Raw genomic sequence first — 22722 nt, 5'->3', positions numbered from 1 at the left:
CGATCTGTTTCACATATGATAATATACATGTTTCAATACTATTCTCTCAAATCATCCCACCCTTGCCTTCTCCCACAGAGTCCACAGAAATCCCTTGCATTCCTATACACTAACAATGAGAAAAGAGAAAGAGGAATTAAGGAAACAGTCACCATTCACCACTGCAATGAAAAGAATAAAATACTTAGGAATAAATCTACCTAAAGAAACAAAAGACATATATATATATATATATAAAACTATAAAACACTGATGAAAGAAATCAAAGATGACACAAATAGATGGAGGAATATACCAAATTCATGGATTGGAAGAATAAATATAGTGAAAATGAGTATACTACCTAAAGCAATCTATAGATTCAATGCAATCCCTATCAAGCTACCAATGGTATTTTTCACAGAACTAGAACAAATAATTTCACAGTTTGTATGGAATTACAAAAAACCTCGAATAGCCAAAGCAATCTTGAGAAAGAAGAATGGAACTGGAGGAATCAACCTGCCTGACTTCAGGCTATACTACAAAGCTACAGTCATTAAGACAGTATGGTATTGGCACAAAGACAGAAATATAGATCAGTGGAATAAAATAGAAAGCCCAGAGACAAATCCACGCACCTATGAATAACTTATCTTTGACAAAGGAGGCAAGAATATACAATGGAAAAAAGACAATCTCTTTAACAAGTGGTGCTGGGAAGACTGGTCAACCACTTGTAAAACCACTAGAACACTTTCTAACACTATTCACAAAAAATAAACTCAGAATGGATTAAAGATCTAAATGTAAGGGACTATAAAAATCCTAGAGGAAAGCATAGGCAAAACACTCTCTGACATAAATCACAGCAGGATCCTCTGTGACCCACCTCCCAGAGTAATGGAAATAAAAGCAAAAATAAACAAATGGGACCTAATGAAACTTAAAAGCTTTTGCACAACAAAGGAAACTATAAGCAAGGTGAAAAGACAGCCTTCATAATGGGAGAAAATAATAGCAAATGAAGCAACTGACAAAGAATTAATCTCAAAAATATACAAGCAACTCCTGCAGCTCAATTCCAGAAAAATAAATGACCCAATCAAAAAATGGGCCAAAGAACTAAACAGACACTTCTCCAAAGAAGACATACAGATGGCTAATAAACACATGAAAAGATGCTCAACATCACTCATTATCAGAGAAATGCAAATCAAAACCATAGTGAGGTACCATCTCACACTGGTCAGAATGGCTGCTATCCAAAAGTCTACGAACAATAAATGCTGGAGAGGGTATGGAGAAAAGGGAACCCTCTTACACTGTTGGTGGGAATGCAAACTAGTACAGCCGCTATGGAGAACAGTGTGGAGATTCCTTAGAAAACTGGAAATAGAACTGCCATATGACCCAGCAATCCCACTACTGGGCATACACACTGAGGAAACCAGAATTGAAAGAGACATGTGTACCCCAATGTTCATCGCAGCACTGTTTAAAATAGCCAGGGCATGGAAGCAACCTAGATGCCCATCAGCAGACAAATGGATAAGGAAGTTGTGGTTCATATACACAATGGAATATTACTCAGCCATTAAAAAGAATATATTTGAATCAGCTCTAGTGAGGTGGATGGAACTGGAGCCCCTTATACAGAGTGAAGTCAGAATGAAAAACACTAATATAGTATACTACTGCAAGGAGAGCCAACCAGTCCCTCCTGAAGGAGATTAGTCCTGGGTCTGCATTGGAAGGACTGATGCTGAAGCTGAAACTCCAATACTTTGGCCACCTCATGCGAAGAGTTGACTCATTGGAAGAGACTCTGATGCTGGGAGGGACTGGGGGCAGGAGGAGAAGGGGACGACAGAGGATGAGATGGCTGGGTGGCATTACCGACTCGAGGGGCATGAGTTGGAGTGGACTCTGGGAGTGGACTCAGGGAGTGATGGACAGGGAGGTCTGGCGTGCTGCGATTCATGGGGTCGCAAAGAGTCGGACACGACTGAGCGACTGAACTGAACTGAATGCATGTATATGGAATTTAGAAAGATGTTAACAATGACCCTATATGTGAGATAGCAAAATAGACACAGATGTATAGAACAGTCTTTTGGGATTAGTTTTAGATATTCTATGTTTTCAATTTTAAGTTGATGTTGGTGTGGTTAGATATGTCTATAAGTTTTCTTAGTTTTCACATTTCAATCATTTCAAATTTGTTGAGATGATTTTATGTCATGTCTTGGTCAATGTTCCATATGTAGTTTAAAATAACATGTATTTTGCTGTTGGAGTTAGTGTCTATGAATGCTAATTCATAGGAAGCTAATCTTACCCAGGTTTTCAAAACTCTTATGTCTAGCAAGTGATATAAAAGGAATATTAAACAACAAATTCTAGTTATTGGTTTGTCTAATTCTCTCTTTGTGTTCTTCAGGTTTTTTTCAAGTATTTTATAGCTGTGTTTTAAGTATATATCATTTAATGATTTTATGTTCTCTGATAAATTTAAGCTTTTGTTAATTTTCAAAGCTGCTCTTTATCTTTGTTCATACTTCTTGCCTCCATGTCTACTTTGTCTGATATCAACATATGGATGGTAACTTTCTTATACTTACTGTTTACATGATCTCTATTTTCCACCTTTTTAATTCCAACCTAACTTCCTTCTCTGCTTAAAGAGCATCTCTTGTAGGCAGGATATGGCTTCATCATGCTTTTATTTGGAGTGTTTAGTCCTTGTACATTTATTTTTTATTTATTTATTTATTTATTTTTTTTATTAGTTGGAGGCTAATTACTTCACAACATTTCAGTGGGTTTTGTCATACATTGTCATGAATCAGCCATGGAGTTACACTTATTCCCCATCCCGATCCCCCCTCCCACCTCCCTCTCCACCCGACTCCTCTGGGTCTTCCCAGTGCACCAGGCCCAAGCACCTGTCTCATGCATCCCACCGGGGCTGGTGATCTGTTTCACCATAGATAATATACATGCTGTTCTTTTGAAACATCCCACCCTCACCTTCTCCCACAGAGTTCAAAAGTCTGTTCTGTACTTCTGTGTCTCTTTTTCTGTTTTGCATATAGGGTTATCATTACCATATTTCTAAATTCCATATATATGTGTTAGTATGCTGTAATGTTCTTTATAATAAATCTATCATATGACCATCTTTTGTCTGTTGTCCTTCTGCTCTGTTCGAATAGTGTGGTCCATGACATTAGATGCAATTCTTCATTATAAGCATCCCATTTTACTATTTGTTTTCTGTCTGTCTCATGTCTTTTTGGTTCTGTTTCTCCCTTATTGCTGTTTTTCATTAATATTTTCACAGGATTTTAATTTCTTTCTATTGATTTGTTAGCTATACCTGTTTGTGTATTTTTTAGTGATGGCTCAAGATATAAAATATACATGATTAATGTATCAGAAGCTATTTAACATTAATATTGTATCCCTTCAAAAATATATAAGGTCCTGACAACAATATAAAAAGAAAGCTGAGCACCGAAGAATTGATGCTTTTGAACTATGGTGTTCGAGAAGACTCTTGAGAGTCCCTTGGACTGCAAGGAGATCATACCAGTCAATCCTAAAGAAAATCAATCCTGGATATTGATTGGAAGGACTGAAACTGAAGCTGAAGCTCCAATACTTTGGCCACCTGATGTGAAGAACTAACTCACTGGATAAGACCCTGATGCTGCACAAGACTGAAGGCAGGAGGAGAAGGGGATGACAGGATGAGATGGTTGGATGGCATCACCGACTCGACGGACTTAAGTTTGAGCAAGCTCCAGGAGTTGATGATGGACAGGGAAGCCTGGGGTGCTACAGTCCATGGGGTCACAAAGAGTCAGACATGACTGAGCAATTGAACTGAACTGAACTGACAACAATGTAATCCCACTCTTCTCTGCATCAGAATACTTAGTGTAGCTATTATTTTTTGCATTAAATGATCAGTTATCTTAGAAAAATTAATACCATATAAACATATGGTCTTATATGCTCACATATTAAGAGCACGTTCTTCTCTTCATTCCTTCCTGTAGATTCAAATTTGCCTCTGGTATCATTTCAGTTCAGCTTGAAGAACTTCCATTAGCATTTTTTTTCCATTTATTTTTATCAGTTGGAGGCTAATTACTTTACAATATTTTAGTGGTTTTTGTCATACATTGACATGAATCAACCATGGATTTACATGTATTCCCCATCCCGAGCCCCCATATAGGTTTGCTGGTGATGAATTCCTCCAGCTTTCTTTCACTTGCAAAATGGCTTTCATCTCATTTTTAAAAAAGGAATATTTTTATTGAATAGTTAGTCCCAGATTGAATATGTTTATATCAGTGGTTCTGATGAGAAGTCAGTCAACATTTCCATTACTGATCCCTCACATTCACAATGTCTTTTTTACCTTGGACTGCATTTAAGTTTTTTTTTTTTTCCTTTCTTTCTTTTTTCTTTGGTTTCAGCCGTTTGAGTATGATATACCACATGTGGTGTTATTTATATTTATCCTTCTTGCTGTTTACAGATGTATTTCAACAAATTTGTGAATATTTGTCACTAAATGTGCTGATAATTTCCTGTTTGTTTTCAAACACTTTTCCATCCCATCTCCTACAAACTCCGTTTTCCAGATTCTTTGCCAACTGGTTCTAACAAGGTTTGGCCAGTGGGAAGTGGTGGGGAAAGACTGGGAGGGGAGCAGAAGGAAGCCTGGGTATTTCTGCTTCTTCTCTATTTAACAGTCATTCTCTGAGTGGGATGCATCTACTGCTGTCTACGTGGTCTACACCCCTGTCAGGGAAGCATCCTGGTGGCTATGGTGCTCGGATCCTACGTTTCTGGTGAGACTGCATCCATCCTGTGTCCCTCCCACCTAGGCTGGTACAGTTTGCTGCTTTGCTCACCTCTTGGCTTCTTTGCCATCCCCTGTTTGACTTCTCAGCTTTGCCCTCATCTGTAAACACTTCATTGTATTAAATTCCCTTGACGAAATTCCTGAGGCCATTTATGTTTTCTCTATAGAACTCTAATCCAATAACTAAAGTTTTTTTTTCTAGGTAGTATGATAGCATTAGTGATCAGATTGAAACCTAAGAATGGTTACAATCAGTTGCTTCTCCAACTGTCTTCCCTCTTCCTTTGAAGAAAGAGCAAACCATTCAGTTTTTATTAGAACTATGCATAAAATACCTACATATTCCATAGGATATGCCATATATCAATTTCCTTATGAATGGATGACTGATTACATTGGCCTTTAATTACAAAAATCATAACAGATTTAACAAAAATTATCATGGGTTGATCTACTTTAAAATCACATAATTAATTTTATGAATCATAATTTAAATAAAAGATTCTTGTACTAGAGTTAAGTTCCATGGATTCCTGTTTTCTAAAATGTGTCTGTTTTTAGGAATAATTATTCCACCATAACATGTTTGATAGAGATCCTGGGCATTCTGGAGTCATGTCAAACAGCTACATTAGAGCCTGAAAAAACAACAAGTGTCCTAAAATGTGACTCTCACATCTCACAATAATCCACGGGACATGGTGAAGAGCATCTGGTGATATTTTTTTCTGGATGTATCTAGTTTGCTTTTTTCTCAACAGTAAGAATCCATTAAAGGAAGATATGAGGTTGTTAAGGGAAAAAACTGGCCCTGACACCACAAACTGTTTGTGTCCTGCTGAAATTAATGACAAGTGCCCAGTAAAGCAGGAATGAATAGGCTTAAAAGTATGATTGGAGACAAACTACCAAACATGACTTCATAAGAAATGAAAAATCTGAATAAATCTATAAATGAGCAATTGAATTAGCAATTTAAAAACAAAACAAAAATAAAAACTACTCACAAAGAAAAGCTCATGCCCAGATGGCTTCATTGCTGAGTTTTAAAAAACTCTTAAAGAAGAATTTATACTACTTTTTCCACAAACTCCTCTAGAAGATAAAGGGGATGGGACAGTTACTAAGTGCTTCTATGAAGCCACTATCACCCTATACCAATACCAGATGAGGATGGCACAAGAAAAAAAAAAACTAGAGACCAGTATCTCTTGTGAATTTAGATTCAAAAGTCCTTGACAAAATATTAGCAAACCAAATCTAGTCACACATGAAGAGGATTACATATACCATGACCAAATAGGATTTATCTGAGAAAGGCAAGGCTGGTTTAATACCTGAAAATCAATTAATGTGATACACTATATTAATAGAATAAGGGGAAAAAAGCCTCAAATGATTATCTCAATAGATCAACATGACGAAGTCCAACACCCTTTCGTTGTAAAAATACTCAACAGACCATGATGAAAGGGATTTTCTTTCTCCTGATAAAAGGCATCTATGAAAAACACACAGATAACATCATACTTAATGATGAAGGACTAGACGTTTTCCTTCCAAGATCATGAACAAGAATATATGTGTGCCAAGGCTTCATCTATGGAACACTGTACTGGAGCTTCTAGCCCGGGAAATTAGGCAGGAAAATGAAATAAGAAGCACTAGATTGGACAGGAAGAAGTACAACTGTCTCTGTGTGCAGCTGACATGATCTTGTCTGAGAACATGACATCACAACCTGAGATCCAGAGCCCTGTGGCTTGCTTCCCTGGGGGAGCTGTCTACTGCTCCAGTCCACGGCACATTGGCACTGTTGTTGGGCTGGATGTAACCCTCATCCCAGCGAACAAGAATTACCATGATCAAAGTCATGGTTGGTCAAAAGTCCTTAATTATAACCATTTATCCTGCCTGTTCTATCAAAAGCATGTTCAGGCTCATTAAGCATACCGAGTTGTTTGTGTAATACAATCAATTTTAATTAACATTCTGGTTGCAAAGCCTTTTCTTTTTTTCTTTTTTTTTTAACTTACAGGCATAATTGATCTATATACTCACTGAAAAGCAAACTCGACTCTCTGCTATCAGGAGGCAAGAAAAATTACACTTTTTAGTGGTCATTTTTGACTTAGGCACTTTAATTCAGTGCATTGTTACAACATATGGAAAAGGCTATTTGAGACAAGGTCCTTTCTCCTTTCGCTTTTTTCCTTCAGTTTATTTTACTGCTTACAGGGGGCTAGTTTATTGCTTACAGGGGGTCTTGACAGAGAGAGGAAGCATGCTTGCTGACAGGAGATATCTAGCTTGCTCCCCCCAGGACTGATGTAGACTCTCTTATCAATGATCTGTTCACATGTTACATGGTATTTAGTTAGGACAATAAGAATAGAGAGGGGAAAAAAAAAAAACTTGTATGTTAGCATGAAATAATAAAAATCTCCCCCTCTCTCTTTAAGTGATAGGTGATAGAATCTCAAAATAAAAAAGAATTTGCTAAAAAAAGAAAAGAATTGAAAGGTGAAAAAGGAGACAGTGTATTTAAATATTCATCACCATTATAGATTATTACAGCCTCTCCCCAATAATAGGACTTACGGAATTGACATGTTCTGGCCACTTGAAGGTCTTGTGATGATGGACAGGGAGAAGGAGTTATACTTGGCAGAGTAAAGCGTTTCCACTCCATGCCAACAACAAGGGCCAAGACTTGAATTTTCTGAAGGTCCCATGGTTTTCTCTTTGTACACTCCTTAGTAGAGCTCATCTCCTCCCAGGTTTATAAATATTAACTATGTGTTGATCTTTCCAAATTATGACTCTGTCCATCCTGACTCCATTCATGAACCACGGGCTCTCACACACCCTCCCTCCCTCCATGAAGCCCCATCTCCTGGATGCTAATATTAACACGCACACACACGTCTTTGATGCTCTGAACCGAGCCCTTCATCCTACGTTTCTCTCTGACTTGTTCCTTCCCCAGGAGTCTCCCACTCTGTAAACGGCTGTCCAATTTTTCCTTGTTGTCCAGGCCAACAACAACAACAAACAAACAAGACCCTATAGAACTGAGGTTTCTCTTAGTCTTCATCTCCCATCCAATAGCAAGACTTCCCTCATCACTCTTTGTAACATGTCCCAGAATTGGACCACTTTTTACATCTCCGTGGCTGCTCGGGTACAAACTATCTCCTTATATGGTCTTCCTATTTTCACCCACCCCCTTCCAGAGCATCAAGAACAATACTTCAAGCACAACTATTGCCTGTCCTCAGCTGATAACCTCCCAGGGCTTCCTCTTACACTCAGCATTCAGTCCAAAGTTCTCCAGCATTCAGTCAGCCCTGTGGGGGGTAACACGACCTACTGGTCTCACTACTCCTATGATGCCATTTCCACACTCTCCCTGGATCACTCTGCTCCCAACCCCTGCCTCTGTGTTGGTCCCTGAACACATGTGTGACCTCCCTCATCTAGAATGTTCTCCTGCCAGATATTCACGCTTACCATTTCAATTCATTCAGACTTCTCTTCCACATCACTCATTCCATGATGCCTTCCCTGAGAGCCCTCATCTGAAACACCACCTTCCCTCACTCTACAGGATCCTGTCTTAATTTTTCTGAAAGCTTATCACCACTGAATTATTAATATTTGTTTATTACGTTATTGCTGTGCCTCTTCATAGATTTCAAGCCGTATGAGGGAAAGGATTTTGGGGGTCACTGTTACTTCCCCAGCATCTCTATAACCAAGTCTGGTATAAGGTAGCTTGATACAGAACTGTTGGGTGATTCCATAAATGATGGACTGAATGCATGCATGAATTTCTCATGAATTTCTATTTTTATTACAAATGCTCAGAATATAGCCCAGATACAAAGTATAAAGTATCTCCTAAGAATTTCTCTTTTTGATAAAAATGCTCAGAGTATAGCTCAGACACAAAGTAAAAGTGTAATGGCCGGTTATGTTGAGTAAAGACACACTCAGCCTCCTTTTTATCGTCACTGTCCCTCAAATCTTACTATATCAGTGACATACAGGCAGCCACACACTCCTGGAGTGAGCACTGATTCTCACAAAATGCACTTTTTCTTGATAATAGAATTTTCAGATGGGTGTCCTGTTACATTTACTAAAGGTGACATTTTCCAGCTTCCCTTGCAGCTAGGTTCACCTAGGTGACTAAGATCTGTCTTGGGTTATAGACCAAAGTGTCATGATGTATCCTCATACCTCCTGGGAGGTATCTTCAGAGATGACAGTTTTAAATGCCTTTTTCACGCTGCTTCTGGATCTGTTCCTCCATCCTATGCTCCGCACAGGATACTGCCATCTTAGACAGTGAAGATGAGGACCAAAGTCTAGGGAAAGCAGAGTGTGTGCTGGAGGGACCCAAGGTCCCTAGGGAATCCAAGAAACTTCTGGTCTTAGATTATGGGGAGGGAACGAAACCATTTGGAGAAAGAAATGACAACCTACTCCAGTATTCTTGCTTGGTAAATTCCATGGACAGAGCAGCTTGGTGGGCTGTAGTCCATGGGGTGGCAAAGAGTCGGACATGATTGAGCAAGTGAGCATACTAAACCATTAACTTCCATTCAATCTAACAACTATGAGGCATGTCTATACGTTCAGAGGACTTGAATTCAGAGTAAAATATTGTTCAGTTCAGTAAAAGCTACATGGTTCATTTATCTTGCACAGTGAGAATGATCTTGCTTCATTTTCTGTTTGCTTTCCTTTCCTTCTTTCTGTTCTCTCTTTTCCTTTCCTTTCCCACTCCTGCCCCCCACAAGATTAATATCCACTGCATTAAGATAATGCAAGAAGCAACTCACTTTCATGATATCTAGTATGACCGATGGCTTAATGGGTAAAGAATCTACCTGCAATGCAGGAGACATGGGAGATGCAGGTTTGATCTCTGGGTCAGGAAGACCCCTTGGAGAAGGAAATGGCAAGCCACTCCAGTATTCTTGCCTGGATAATCCCATGGACAGAGGAGCCTCATGGGCTACAGTCTGTGGGGTTGCAGAGTCAGACATGACTGAGGGACTGAACATGGTTTGGGGGCCCACAACTCTGCTTGCCTCCCAAAGCAAAACTGCCTCCAAAATAGTCATTATCCATCACTTGTTTTTAGAAAAATTAAACTCTTTCCTATTTGTTTCCTTTTTGAAGATAAAAGCAAAATAAAAATGACTCTTTTGAAATCATTATTAAATCATTAAAGAGCATTAATTACTGACATGAGTAACAGAATGCATATTAAAGAATCTCAGTAGAAATAATAGTTCTAAGATGTTAAGATTGTAATTCACTATTAATTTTCCTTAAGGAAAATGTCATTATTCTTGATTTTGCTTGGGTTAATGAAACACATCATATTTCACTGAACATTATTACAAAAAAAATCATTCTTATTTTAATAACTGCTATGACTGATTTAACATAATCTATTTAGTTTACAGACAATATGAATGAAACTACTAAAAAAGGCAAAAATTCCTGCTCAATCATTTCTGATCTTTTAAGGTAGCTTACATTTCTGATGGGCTTTCCAGGTGGTGCTAGTAGTAAAGAATCTGCTTGCCAATACGGGAGATGTGAGAGATGCAGGTTTGATCTCTGGGTCAGGAAGACCCCCTGGAGGAGAGCATGGCCACACACTCCAGTATATGCCTGGAGAATCCTATGGACAGAGGAGCCTGGTAGGCTACAGTTCATGAGGTCACAAAGACTCAGACATGACTGAAGCGGCTTAGCACACATGCACACCACATTTCTGATAAAGTTATACTACAAGGCAGACAGAAATGAGAGAACAACTCCAAAAGGAGGAGCCAGCTAATAATTTAATTATACCTGCTTAAATCCCAAGAGCCAGATTGAAAAATTATGGGTCCAAAAGGGATGATGGAAGGCCCTCTTTCATGAAAACACTTCCCTTTACCAGTCCTTTCAAGATCACATCTCCCTGTTACCAGTTATTCATTCACTCAGTACTTTATTCGTTTACTCACTCATTTCAACATATCTCTCCTGTTTTTAAAAAAACAGGCAGTTTACAAAAAGGAGAACAGACAAAATAAAATGAAACTATAATCCAGTGTATTTGAAAACAAGTGAGGGCATGTCAGAAAAAGTGAAAAGCGTATTATCTCAATACACATGCTTCATAAAGTATAACAGACGTATTACTTTTAAATAGATACACTAAGAGCAAAGACGAGAATACCCTAGATACACAGAGGGAATTGAAAGCTGATGTTGAGAGGTGTTGATGCTAAATGGCTTGGGAGGAACCAGGGGCAGACACGTGCCATGAAGTAAGTGTGAGATTTAATGTCAATGCAAGGTTGGTGATGCTTACAGGATTTTCTTAATGGAAAATTAGTACTGAGCTCTTGAATCAAGTCAGAAGCATAAAGTGCTATCCTATCAGGAAACGGGAAACATAAAAACTATATCCAACTAATTTTCAGGGACACTGACTACGTAGGGTCCCAAATGGAAAAAGAGTAACCTTGGAAAACTTGAGATCCCCAATTGTGATCCACGTTAAAGGGCTAATCAAATTCACATGACCTATTTAGTGAAGGAACCTAGACCTAAGGATTTCCAAAAAATACTGTGGCTTGGAACTGGTGAACCCCAGACGTACCTGGCAGAGATACAATGAAAACCTATCACAGTGATGCCTTCACAACTCAGAAAACATGAGACTACCCTGGACCCAAACCCTTGCTTTGATGAACTCACAGCTAAAATTATAGATGACCCAAGAAGACACACGGCCATGAGAGGGACCACAGCAATAACAGAATTCCTGCATTTGTGAAGCATAAATACCAGAAGGAAACATGTGGTAATTTCATACAATATGTTTTAAATAAGAGGAGAAAATATATGCATAGGCAAAATAGAGAATTATAAGAAAATCTCAGATAAAATGTCGCTCAGTCATGTCTGACTCTTTGTGGTCCCATGGCCTGTAGCCCGCCAGGCTCCTCTGTCCATGGGATTCTCCAGGCAAGAATACTGGAGTGGGTTGCCATTCCCTGCTCCAGGGATGGGGCAGGGATGGGATCTTTCTGACCCAGGGATTAAACCCAGGTCTCCTGCATTGCAGGCAGACTCTTTACCATTTGAGATATCAGGAAGGGCAGGAGGAAAATGGGGTGACAGAGGATGAGATGGTTGGACAGCATCACTGACTCAATGGACATGAGTCTGAATAAACTCTGGGAGACAGTGAAGAACAGGGGAGCCTGGAGTGCTGCAGTCCATGGGGATCACAAAGAGTCAGACACAACTTAGTGACTGAAAAACAACAGATAAAAAGTAGACCTCTTACTGGGAAGACCCAGAGGGATCGGGTAGACAGGGAGGTGGGAGGGGGGATGGGGATGGGGAACACATGTAAATCTATGGCTAATTCATGTCAATGTATGACAAAACCTACTACAGTATTGTAAAGTAATTAGCCTCCAACTAATAAAAATAAATGAAAAAAAAGTAGACTTCTTAAATATGAAAACATGATCACTGAGATTATAAACTCATTGTGGATGAAATATTCACCAGAATGCATCACAAAGAAGTAAAGAGGTGGGAACTTTGAGGGAAAATTGCAGCACCGGGAGCACAGAATGAACAGTGCAACAAACAATTAAAAAGTTTCAGGAGGAAAGAACAAACAAAGGAGGAGAAGCCATATGCGAAGTAATACAGGCTGAGGATTGGTAAGAACTAAGCAAAGACATGAATCCTCAGGTGGAAAAAAAAGATCACATCTGGTCACTTAGGGCATTAAGAACCCATGCATATCTAGAAACAATATAGTGAAAACCAAGCCTCCCTCCCCATCCTCCAAAAAACAAACCTGAAAAGCATACAAAGAGGAAAGACCCATTACCTATAAAAGAATGCAATGGGGTTGACAGAAGACATTCCTTAGCAACAATAGAAGCTGAAATTCAATGCAATAATATCAAAATACTAAGGGAAAATAAGAATTTTATACTCACACTATTGTTCAAGAGGAAATTAAAATAAAGCAGATAAAGACATTTTAATAGAGACAAAAATAGGAGCTGCCACTACTCACAGATATTAAATAAAAGAACTAATAAATGTTACACATCAACAAGAAGGAAAACAAACTTGAAGGAAGAAATAATTTTTACAAAGCACTGATGAACAAATAAAATGATAAAGAAGGCAGGGAAGTCTAAATAAATATTGACTACAGTTACCATCTGGAACTAAAATTCTAAGAAATAATTACATGGAAGAGACATAATGATCAACTTTATAATTTATTAAATTACGAAGTGTTAAAATTTCAATGGCAATTATAGAAAGAAAAATACGTAGGATCCCCCTTCTTGCTCCTCTCTCTCTCCATATATATATATGTATTTCCCAACCAGTAAAGGAAAAATAAGAATAGAGCAAACTTGATCAATCCTTTAGTGGTTAAGAAGATGGGGGATGTGGGGAGTGGAGGAAACCAAAGAAAAGCAGAGTAAACAAAACATAAAATAAGAGAGTAGGAGTGAGTCCACAGGCATCAATAAAAGAATCAAATACAAATGGAATAAACTCACATTAATATACAAAAGACATCAGACTGAATGAATACATTAAAAAAACAAAAACACAGTAACAACAGATACTGTTTGCAGGAAGCAAACCCAATGAATACAGTCCCCAGGAGCACAGAAACATACGTATAGTCAATATGATGCAGGCTCAACATTTCTGATATACGGATTGTGTGCAAATGCATTTCTATTATATTATGTTCTGTATTTTTCTGTATCTTTGTAGTATTTCACAGCAAGGATTTTTAAAAAGAAAAAAAAAGAAAAATTAGGATATTAACATGAAAGACAAATGAAGGAAAAAGACATAATATACTAGGAGGCCAGTATTGAAAGTGTAGGTGTAAAGTTTCCCTGTGAGCGGTATCCAAAGACCTCACTCTGAGCTTTCTAACTGCCAACACAAAAAGGGAACTGTAACCCGTACCTATTTCACAATTTTCATGCTCACAATCCAACTTGTTGCTCAAGAGAAACCCAGTAATTTGTAATGATGCTCAAGGGAACGAACTTTGATGGGTTCTCATAAAACAATGCAACAGAAAAGAGACAAAAACTTAAATAAATAAAAGCAAAGACAGAAAAGACACCAACTTGTTTTTTTCTTTTTTTTAGGGGTAATTCCACGAAATGTTTTCCCTGGTTCCCGGAAGTCTTTTCGTCTTTGTTTTGGCATCGTCTTTTGTAACGCCTTAGTCACTTTCTCCCCTCCCAGCAATCAGGGATAAACGTTGTCTTAATTGTGATGTAGAAGATATAAAAACACTCATCCAATAGGAAGATGCAGCAAATGAATCCCTCTGCTTTAGAAATAAGGGCCTGTCCCCTTGGCGATAAACTTGTTTCAGCCGCATCCCTGTTTGCATGCCCTGCCGTCCTGCTGCTCAATAAGCCTTGTCTGTGCAGAGCTTACTTTGTTAGCATCTTTTATTTCCAGTGGAAAACTGACAGGTTGACCTTGGCAGATTCCGCTGACGATTGTGTAAGTCTAAAGGAAGAATTCACTGAACAAATTCATTCAACGCTCATTGATCGGGGGAAGGGGATGACCAGGTTCACCACTTCTAAAAGGGGGCAGGTAGCTTTGGGATTGTACACACTGAAGTGATGTTTTGCCTTGTATTGGCTCTGTGCCCGGAAAAGCATCCCATGGGGTATGGAGGGAAAGGAAGACCATTTCTTTCTAGTTTGCTCAGCATGTTTGTGAGACAAACTGTCACCCTGCTGCAGCAATTCAAGTTGCCCACAAATGCTGGCTGCACCGCTGAAGTGAAACGCAATCAGTCAACTCACTCCAAGTGGACCGAAAATGATAACTGTAGCCTTTACAAAAGAGGCAATGATGATAGGAAAGAATTTTTTCTTAAATTTATTTCTAATCCCCAGTTATTAAAGACAGATAGAGTTTTCCTTTCCTTTAGATTTCATGATGAGAAAGAACAGGTCAGTTGACCTATTACGAAGCACTGTATTACTGCACTCATTAAGATTTCCTTGTAGCTCAGATGGTAAAGAATCTGCCTGCAGTGCAGGAGATCTGGGTTCCATCCCTGGGTGGGTAAGATCCCCTGGAGAAGGGAATGGCTACCCACTCCAGCATTCTTGCCTGGAGAATCCCATGGACAGAGGAATCTGGCGGGCTAAATTCCATGAGGTCACAAAGAGTTGGACACCACTGAGCGATTAACACTTTCACAAGATTCAAGAGCAAAGTCTATGGAAGAATCCTAGAGTGATTGGATTTTTACCAGGAGGCGGTGAAGTGGGAGCTCTGGTCACTCAGTTCTCCCACCTGTACCCAGGGATCTCCTGGGAGACTGCTGGACGGTGACTCATAACAGTCAGAGATGGCGGAGCTGATGGGCTTCAGGGAGCAGAACATGGAATCAGAATGGACGCTGGCCAAACTGAGCCCAGGGCAGGCTCTGTCTTCAGTACACAATAACGTTTGTTTATTAGAAACAATATCTAGTGATTCTGCTCTTTCTGGGTAAAGGTATTGGGTTACATTTCTTAGACATGGGTATCAGAATAATATGGAAATAAAGTGAAATGATTCTATTTATTTAAAAAAAAATCCCTGTAAGGTGGATCTACAGGGCCACTTTGAAAAGTCAAAATTACTATAACTAAGACACAGGGGCCCTCAGCCTCACAGATCCTGAATTAACCTCCCCAGCCCCACACTGTCTCCCATCCTGCCCCCCACCTTTCCCCCTACCCTTTCCCCCACCCTTGTTACATAAGTGCTCTGTTGGGAAATGTGCATGCTCTTGTATATAGTGTAACTGAGTCTAGTTATCCTCTATATAGTATAACTTTAGTATAGCTGAGTCCGGGGGAAAGGCACGCCCAGTGAACATCCCAATGGTGAACCGCATGTACTTACTTGGGTAAGACCAGAACCTGCACGATAAAGATGCAGAAGAAGATGAGGCAAGCACAAGTCACGTAATACTTGAAGGCCGGCAGCGCGGTGGCTCGGTACTGAGGGGAGAAAAGAAATCAGGAATGACGGCCCTCTGAGAGAAGGGCTGAAACAAGCCCCCAGCAGCCTAACTGTGCCCGGTTCAAGCATCACGCTTGCAGGTGGTGGCAGAAAACGAGCTAAGGACAACAGCTGTTCATCCCTGACAATGTGCACTTCCTCCCTCCAGACGAGCTGTGAGAGGGACTCCGGACCACGGTTTTTACCAGTCGACCCGTTCAGAAGCCCATTTAGAGGTAACTGGACCCCTCCAGCAAGGAGACAGAGCGCCTGGCCAGAGACACGAGAGCGCAATCTTAAGGTTCCAGGAGCGAGCAGGCAGCCTGGTTCCCCGGAGGGTCTGAGTTCTACTGCTACTTGGGGAAAGCAAGTGGCTTTTCATAGAGGGGTACTTGACTTTGAAGAGTATGGAGGAAATGCAGTTTGCTCGTTTTATTTATCCATTTTACTCTTTTATTATATTATTGAGAGGTGGTGAGTGAAGTTACAAGACCAGACCAGCAAGCTCCACTCTCTGTGAACATTTGTTGGCCCGTCTGGGCCGTGCTGTTGGATTCTTTCTCCTCATGCTGCGGAATCGGCTGGTCCACATGGCTTTCCTCAACATCCAGGATCATAAGCTGACCAGTGCAGCTACCCGCCTGAGGCTGCCCTGGCGAGTTATGCAGGAAAAGCCAGCCAGCCTTGCACTCATGACGACAATGATCCGTCACATGTCCCCTTCACTATGTGATGGTCCGCCGGGCACGTGCAGTGCTTTGAGTGGACTGAGCAGGAACTATTACGGTGCCTGGTTTTGGATGAAAAAACCTTCGAACCAGGATGACCCATGAACATTCTCAGAAAGACACACAAGCACAGCAGCATCTCCACCCAGGGGGACTGGCTCCCGGACCCAGGCTTCCAAACTTACTGCTCCTCCCAAAGGGGTTCTATGATAAAATTTAAGGAAATAAGGTTTTTGTGGCAAGCCTACCGAAACCCCCTGAAACAATGCTGCTGGCAGGCTGCATTAGGGTGTCTGCACAGACTGTTTCCCAAGTTATCGGAAGTTAGGTATGTATTTTGGGGGTTTAGCCTCTGGGGTTTTGGTGCAGATAATGGATCTCTGGGTTGTCTGGCTTCTCTTCTTTGTCTTGCAGCCTTTTAACCCTCCTGCTGGCCTGCAGAGAAGGCCGGGGACAGGAGGCCAAGAAGTGAGCTTGAATCTCAACACTGTCTAAAGTCAGTCTCAAAGGCAGCCTGTGAGAATGTCAGCACACGCTGCATGTTTCAATAAACATCACTTTCTGTTTACTAGAATATTCCTTGGGTTGCTTTTGTGACTTCAGAGTCAGGGTAAGTTACAACGCTGATGAAGAAACTAACATAATTGCTGAAACGTGATTATATTTTATGTATTCAATTATGCCCTTATCTTCTTTCTCTTGGCCTGTGTAGAGACATGAGTTGGAATTTCCTTGTGGTATTAATAAAGGAAAAGGACTTCTATCAGGAAGGAACTAATTTAATGTTTAAATAATAAGTAGTCATTAGTCTCTAAATTCTTCGATAACAATAATAAATTGTATCAAACATCAATTTGCTAAACCGTCTGTAGTCAAAGTTCCTGACTTAGAAGCAGAAAATTGATCTTCTTGACCACTAACTAGTACGAAAGATTGCTTTGGCATCACTGTAAAATCCAACCTTGATGAGCTTTGGAAGGAATTAGGAATTTTGATATTTTCTATATCCTTTCAATATCCATAAAACAATGAACTAGATTTTCTCAATGAAGTTTTAATATCTGGGCTGTGACTGTTGCCATTATTATAGTAGCTTTTGTTCAAACTAACACTGTAATTACAAAGCAAAATGGTACAAATGACCTCTATCTTGCTCTTTTTCTAGATCAACATGAAACAAAAGGCAGATGAACCTACAACAGTTGTCCTTTCTGCAACAATAATTCATTTTAGCAAATCCTGGTTTAAGCTTGACTTGTACAAATTATGTCTGCTTGTATGTTTGTGCCTGAAACAGCTCTACTTTAGGAGTCATAATGTGAAAGTATTTAAATGCACCAAACGTTAAAAGTTTGGTATTTCTAACTCTCCCAACCAGGGGTTCATTCTTCTCATATTCTTGTAAAAAGTTAAAATAATTAGTATTGTCAGAAGGGGTTTTGCTTTCTTTTAAAACATTTATGTCTAAGAAAATGTCCCACTGAGAAAGCAAGATATTGTTTTTTTGGTCACACTGCATGGCATGTGGGATGTTAGTTCCCCCACCAGGGACCAAACCCACACCCCCGACACTGGAAGCATGGAGTCTTAATTACTGGACTGCCAGGGAAGTCCCAAGAGAGCAAGATATTAACTCCTTCCCTTCCCTTCACCCCACATCTCACAGATATCATTAACTAACAGGAATGTTGAGAGAGGTGACGAGCCAAAGACAGAAACCTGATAACCAGAAATGTGGTAAAACAAAACTCGCACAGAAGAACCACAGGAAAAGCTAGAAAGAAATCTGATATGGTTACAGGCAGTTTAAATGTCACATTAAAAAACATGAATATAATTTCATGATGGAGTTTTTAAAAGCTAATATTTTGGAAAAATGATTGATTTTGAAGAAAAAAAATAGCTTACTTCTTTTTCTAATATTTTATTGTAGAAAAGCAATGAGATTCTCTGAATGTCTTCGGACTTGAGCCATTGCCTGGAAATAAAAAGGACAGACATATCATTAAAACCAAACCTCCAACCAAACACCTGGAACTTTTTTAAAAAAATGACTTGCATTCTTCTTTTTTCATATTGCCAAATAACTGGAATATGGAATCTAGGTTTGTTAACAAGATCTGCAAATGTAATATTCTTATTCACACACTGCCTTCCTTTGAAAATTTTATATTGCAAACCAGCTGTCATACCAAATTGAAAATCAAGTTATCCAACTTAAATAATTAGGGAGATAAGTCATTAAAAGGACTCAAGTACATCAATGAGTTTATTTGCTAATGTTTTACTGAAATCATGTGGTTAGTTTCATCTCCTAAAAGGGTTTGGTTCATAGAGAAGCACTATTTTTCTCAGTTTATAGAAAGCAATTCATCACAGAGCATCAGAAACATTTAGAGTGGCTTCCAGGTCTGGGCAAGAAGACTTTACTCCTTTCATGCTTACTAAAAATACTTTCATTGTCATATTTTTCATTTCTGAAAGGTAAAAAAAAATTGTGCTTGAATCGTTTTCAAAAATGGGTAAAAATACTAACAGAAGAAGCAGTCAGGTCAGATCACTAACATAGTATATTGATGCCAACATAAACACACACATACATAATACATATATACATCTCAGATGTTCAAAAATAAAAGCTACATGCAAGTAAGCATTCTGACACATTGACTTACTATGAGAAGTCTGTTTTGAGAAAGCAGTTGAGGTAGAGAAAGATCTTAAAGACAAAACCCTTCACCAGAACATCAAGTATAATCCCTCCCTGGTTAAACAGCCACCCTGGTGTATGATCCAGCGAGCTGAGCATATAATGCCTGGTGTAGTCACATATTTTGCAAATAAAATAAACACATACTTTATGAAATAGAGCTAAGTGAAACAGAGAGATACACATTGTTACAGTCATGAGTACAGAAATATAAGAAAAATTGAAATCAATGCATCACGAAAAATACCTAGAAATAAACACTAACAAAATAAATGACCATATAGTTTAAGTTATAACACTGGGAATTTTGACTTCTACCTATATTTTCTGATTTTCCTTTAGAATACAAACTTTTATAATTATAAAATAATTACCTGAATGACATGCATCTGTGCATGTAGTATATATATATATATATGTATATATATATAAATAGCTGCATATTTATGTATATGTCTACAAGTACATATAACAATATAGCTATATCTACATCTATACCTATATATCTGTATGAAGGGAGATAGAGAGTGTGTGTATATATGTATATATATATGTATATATGTGTTCTTCTGGAGATAAAATTATATTTTTTGTATATAAAATTTTATACCTGTGCAAACAATGACCAATTCCCATGAATTCCTACATAGTTATGTCTCTATGGATTTTGATTGTCTGAAACATATTTAGAAGATAAAGATAAATGGGGAAGGTCTTTGAGGATCCAGGAAGAAAGACCAAGTGACTGTCATGCATTATTCTGTAATGACAGGGACAGCCATGTCCTGATTTCAGAGTCAGGTTTCAATGTACACTGAGGTTTCACAGGACAGTTAACAAGCAAGCTAACCCAGATCAGCCCATTTGAGGAGAAGCATCTCCAGGGCTCCCTGGATATCCACATGCCCAGGCCCTCTGGACAGTTCCAAAGATGCTCACAGCTCATGCATCACCATGAACTTGAGTTTCCCAGGAGACTAAACCATAGCAGTGAAGTTTCAGCCGAGGCCCAGAAGTCAGTCATCTATTCCAGAATGACTGCCATTAAAAATGAGAACTCTAAAAATACTTTTGGATTCAAGGTTATAAGCTTTACATATCAGGGAAATAAACTTTTTTCTTTTTAGTATTTCTTATGACTGCAGCAGTGGCAGAGATCTGTTATTGCTCTCTTTTATGGGGCTAGTTGGAGGAATCAAAGGTTGGTTACTATCAGAAGGAGCAGAAAATAAAATTTAAGATAGATTTTAACTGTCCTCATTTTTAGAACTCTGTATTCATTATGGGTATCAAACTATGAATAATGTATGCCAAGAACTTATTAAAAAGTTTTTTTTTCTTTACTGAGAATGAAAAATCCATTTTAAAAAATGCTCTTGGATAATATAAGCTTGGACATAAAATATGAATGAAATTTATAAGGTGGAGATAGAACCAGCTCCTCATTAGTGGGGCCCCCATATTTCTACATTTTGGTCACCTGTTTGTCTTGCAGGTGGACAGGACGTACTCAAGATAAGATCTGGCTTTCCTTTTGTTCCGAGCACCTACCGTAAGTTCATAAGACTTGATCCCTGGATGGAAGCTTGGGGAAATGACTGAATTCCAATTGTTGATTCTAGGAATTTGCCCACTGGAATCCTGGCTGCACATTAGTTGTGTCACTGCACAACTAATTAGCCATGAGGCCATTTTGCTACAATAGATAAAATGGCTGATTCACAGCTTTGGATTCATTCCACTAGAAGATGATAACATATCAATCCTAACAGATCCTTTAGTGAGCAGTCATGTCTCCCATCCATCAAAACCAGAAGTTTACCAAACTAAGGCAAATACATAAAAGGCAGGCTAGTAATTCGCAACAGTCTCCAGGAGCATTAATTGTTGGTTCTTTGACTTCTTTAGATACAACAGCTTGTTTTCTGTGCTGTCTCTGCCAAACTTATCATGCAACTGAAGTCGGAGGCAAAGAAGACTCAAGCTCCTATCCTCCCCACCCCCAAAATGAATGGCTGTGTGACTGCTGATGAGTATAAATTTCTGAAAGTGGTGAACACTGTTTTTGCTGTTTGATAGTGAACATGATGTAGACAGAACTGTGGTATTTGGCACAGGACTTGGTATAGATGATTTGGGGAAATATAAGCACTGGCCGTGTGATGGGACATTTCAGTAGAGTCTGGGTACGTCTCACCAGTGATACATATTACACATATTGATGAGAAATAACAGCATCCCTCTGCTCTGCTCCCAGTGGACTCTGAAGACACTTAGAACAGATTCTTTTTACATCATAAAGAATGTACGTATCACATTAGATCTTGAGTCCTTAGTGATCTACCTTGAGAAAGAAAGCATCATCCCTTTCTCTAAGATACACCCAAATACTATAACCATGCATTGGGTTGGCCAAAAAGTTCATCTGGTTTTTCCATAACATCTTACAGAAAAATCAAACGAACTTTTTGGCCAACCCAATATCTGTACACATTTTAAGAGCATCTAAGCATTTTTTTGCATTTTTATTTATCACAGTCCAATCTTTAAAAATTATGTTAATGAATGTTTCACAATGTCCATTTCAGTGTTCCTCTATTATTTCCTTTTATTTATCTTTTTTTTTTTTGGTTTCCTTTTACTTATCTTTTATGGCAAAATTGTCTTGTGCCAATTAGTCCTAAGACTGAATCCCCTGCAGCAAAGAAGTTTAGGGTGAGAATACGGGACCCACAACTATCGCCTGTCCCTTTCTTTTCTCCAGCAGGTCGGGTTTGGCCAAAGGCTTCCTCCATGAAGCCATAACTGATGGACACATTCTTTCTTTTTTGTCCTCATCATTAAGGAGGGTAAATCCTTTCTCATGAGCCTCATGCCTCTGTGGGTTCTCTGAGGTGGCCTCTGTTCTGGTTACTGATTTTTCTAGGAAATTCAGAAATTTATAAATGTATCTGGATATTTGGAGTAGGAAAGAGTTGTGTGTGCTGAGAAGGTCAAATATTTTGGGGAATTGGAACTACCGGGAGACAACAGAATGGAGAACGTGTGGTTTTCAGTCTCCTGACACTGTTCCTGACCCAGCTGGTCTCTGGCATGAAGTCAATTCACTCCTGGGCTACACAATAAATGAATTTCAATTAATTTATGCTAACTTGTTTTTGTGCTAGGCTGAGGTCAAGAAAGGAAATTCTAAAGAAGATCTTGACTTGAGCTCAGGGGCAAAGTACACCCACATCCACATGTGGCATTAGTTTGGAACAGCTTCCCAGCTGGCTCAGTGGTCAAGAATCTGCCTTCCAATGCAGGACCCG

At 39.1% G+C, this 22722-nt stretch overlaps 1 protein-coding gene across 3 annotated transcripts in view; it reads right to left on the bottom strand.

Annotated features, from left to right (window-relative positions):
• The window catches only part of ADCY2 (adenylate cyclase 2), a 438654-nt gene that overhangs the window by 89293 nt on the left and 326639 nt on the right, over nucleotides 1–22722 (bottom strand). For all 3 annotated transcript variants that reach the window (XM_043488503.1, XM_043488504.1, XM_043488505.1), the window contains exons 13-14: nucleotides 18610–18679; nucleotides 15875–15972 (exon numbers count right to left, since the gene is read on the bottom strand). In XM_043488503.1, coding sequence (XP_043344438.1) covers nucleotides 15875–15972; nucleotides 18610–18679 — 168 coding nt within the window. The remainder of the gene's footprint in view (nucleotides 1–15874; nucleotides 15973–18609; nucleotides 18680–22722) is intronic.

The sequence above is a fragment of the Cervus canadensis genome, chromosome 16 (genome assembly GCF_019320065.1).
Source record: "Cervus canadensis isolate Bull #8, Minnesota chromosome 16, ASM1932006v1, whole genome shotgun sequence".
Taxonomy (NCBI): Eukaryota; Metazoa; Chordata; class Mammalia; order Artiodactyla; family Cervidae; genus Cervus; species Cervus canadensis.
The sequence above is the reverse complement of the archived record's forward strand: the minus strand, read 5'-3'. Positions and strand labels throughout refer to the sequence as shown.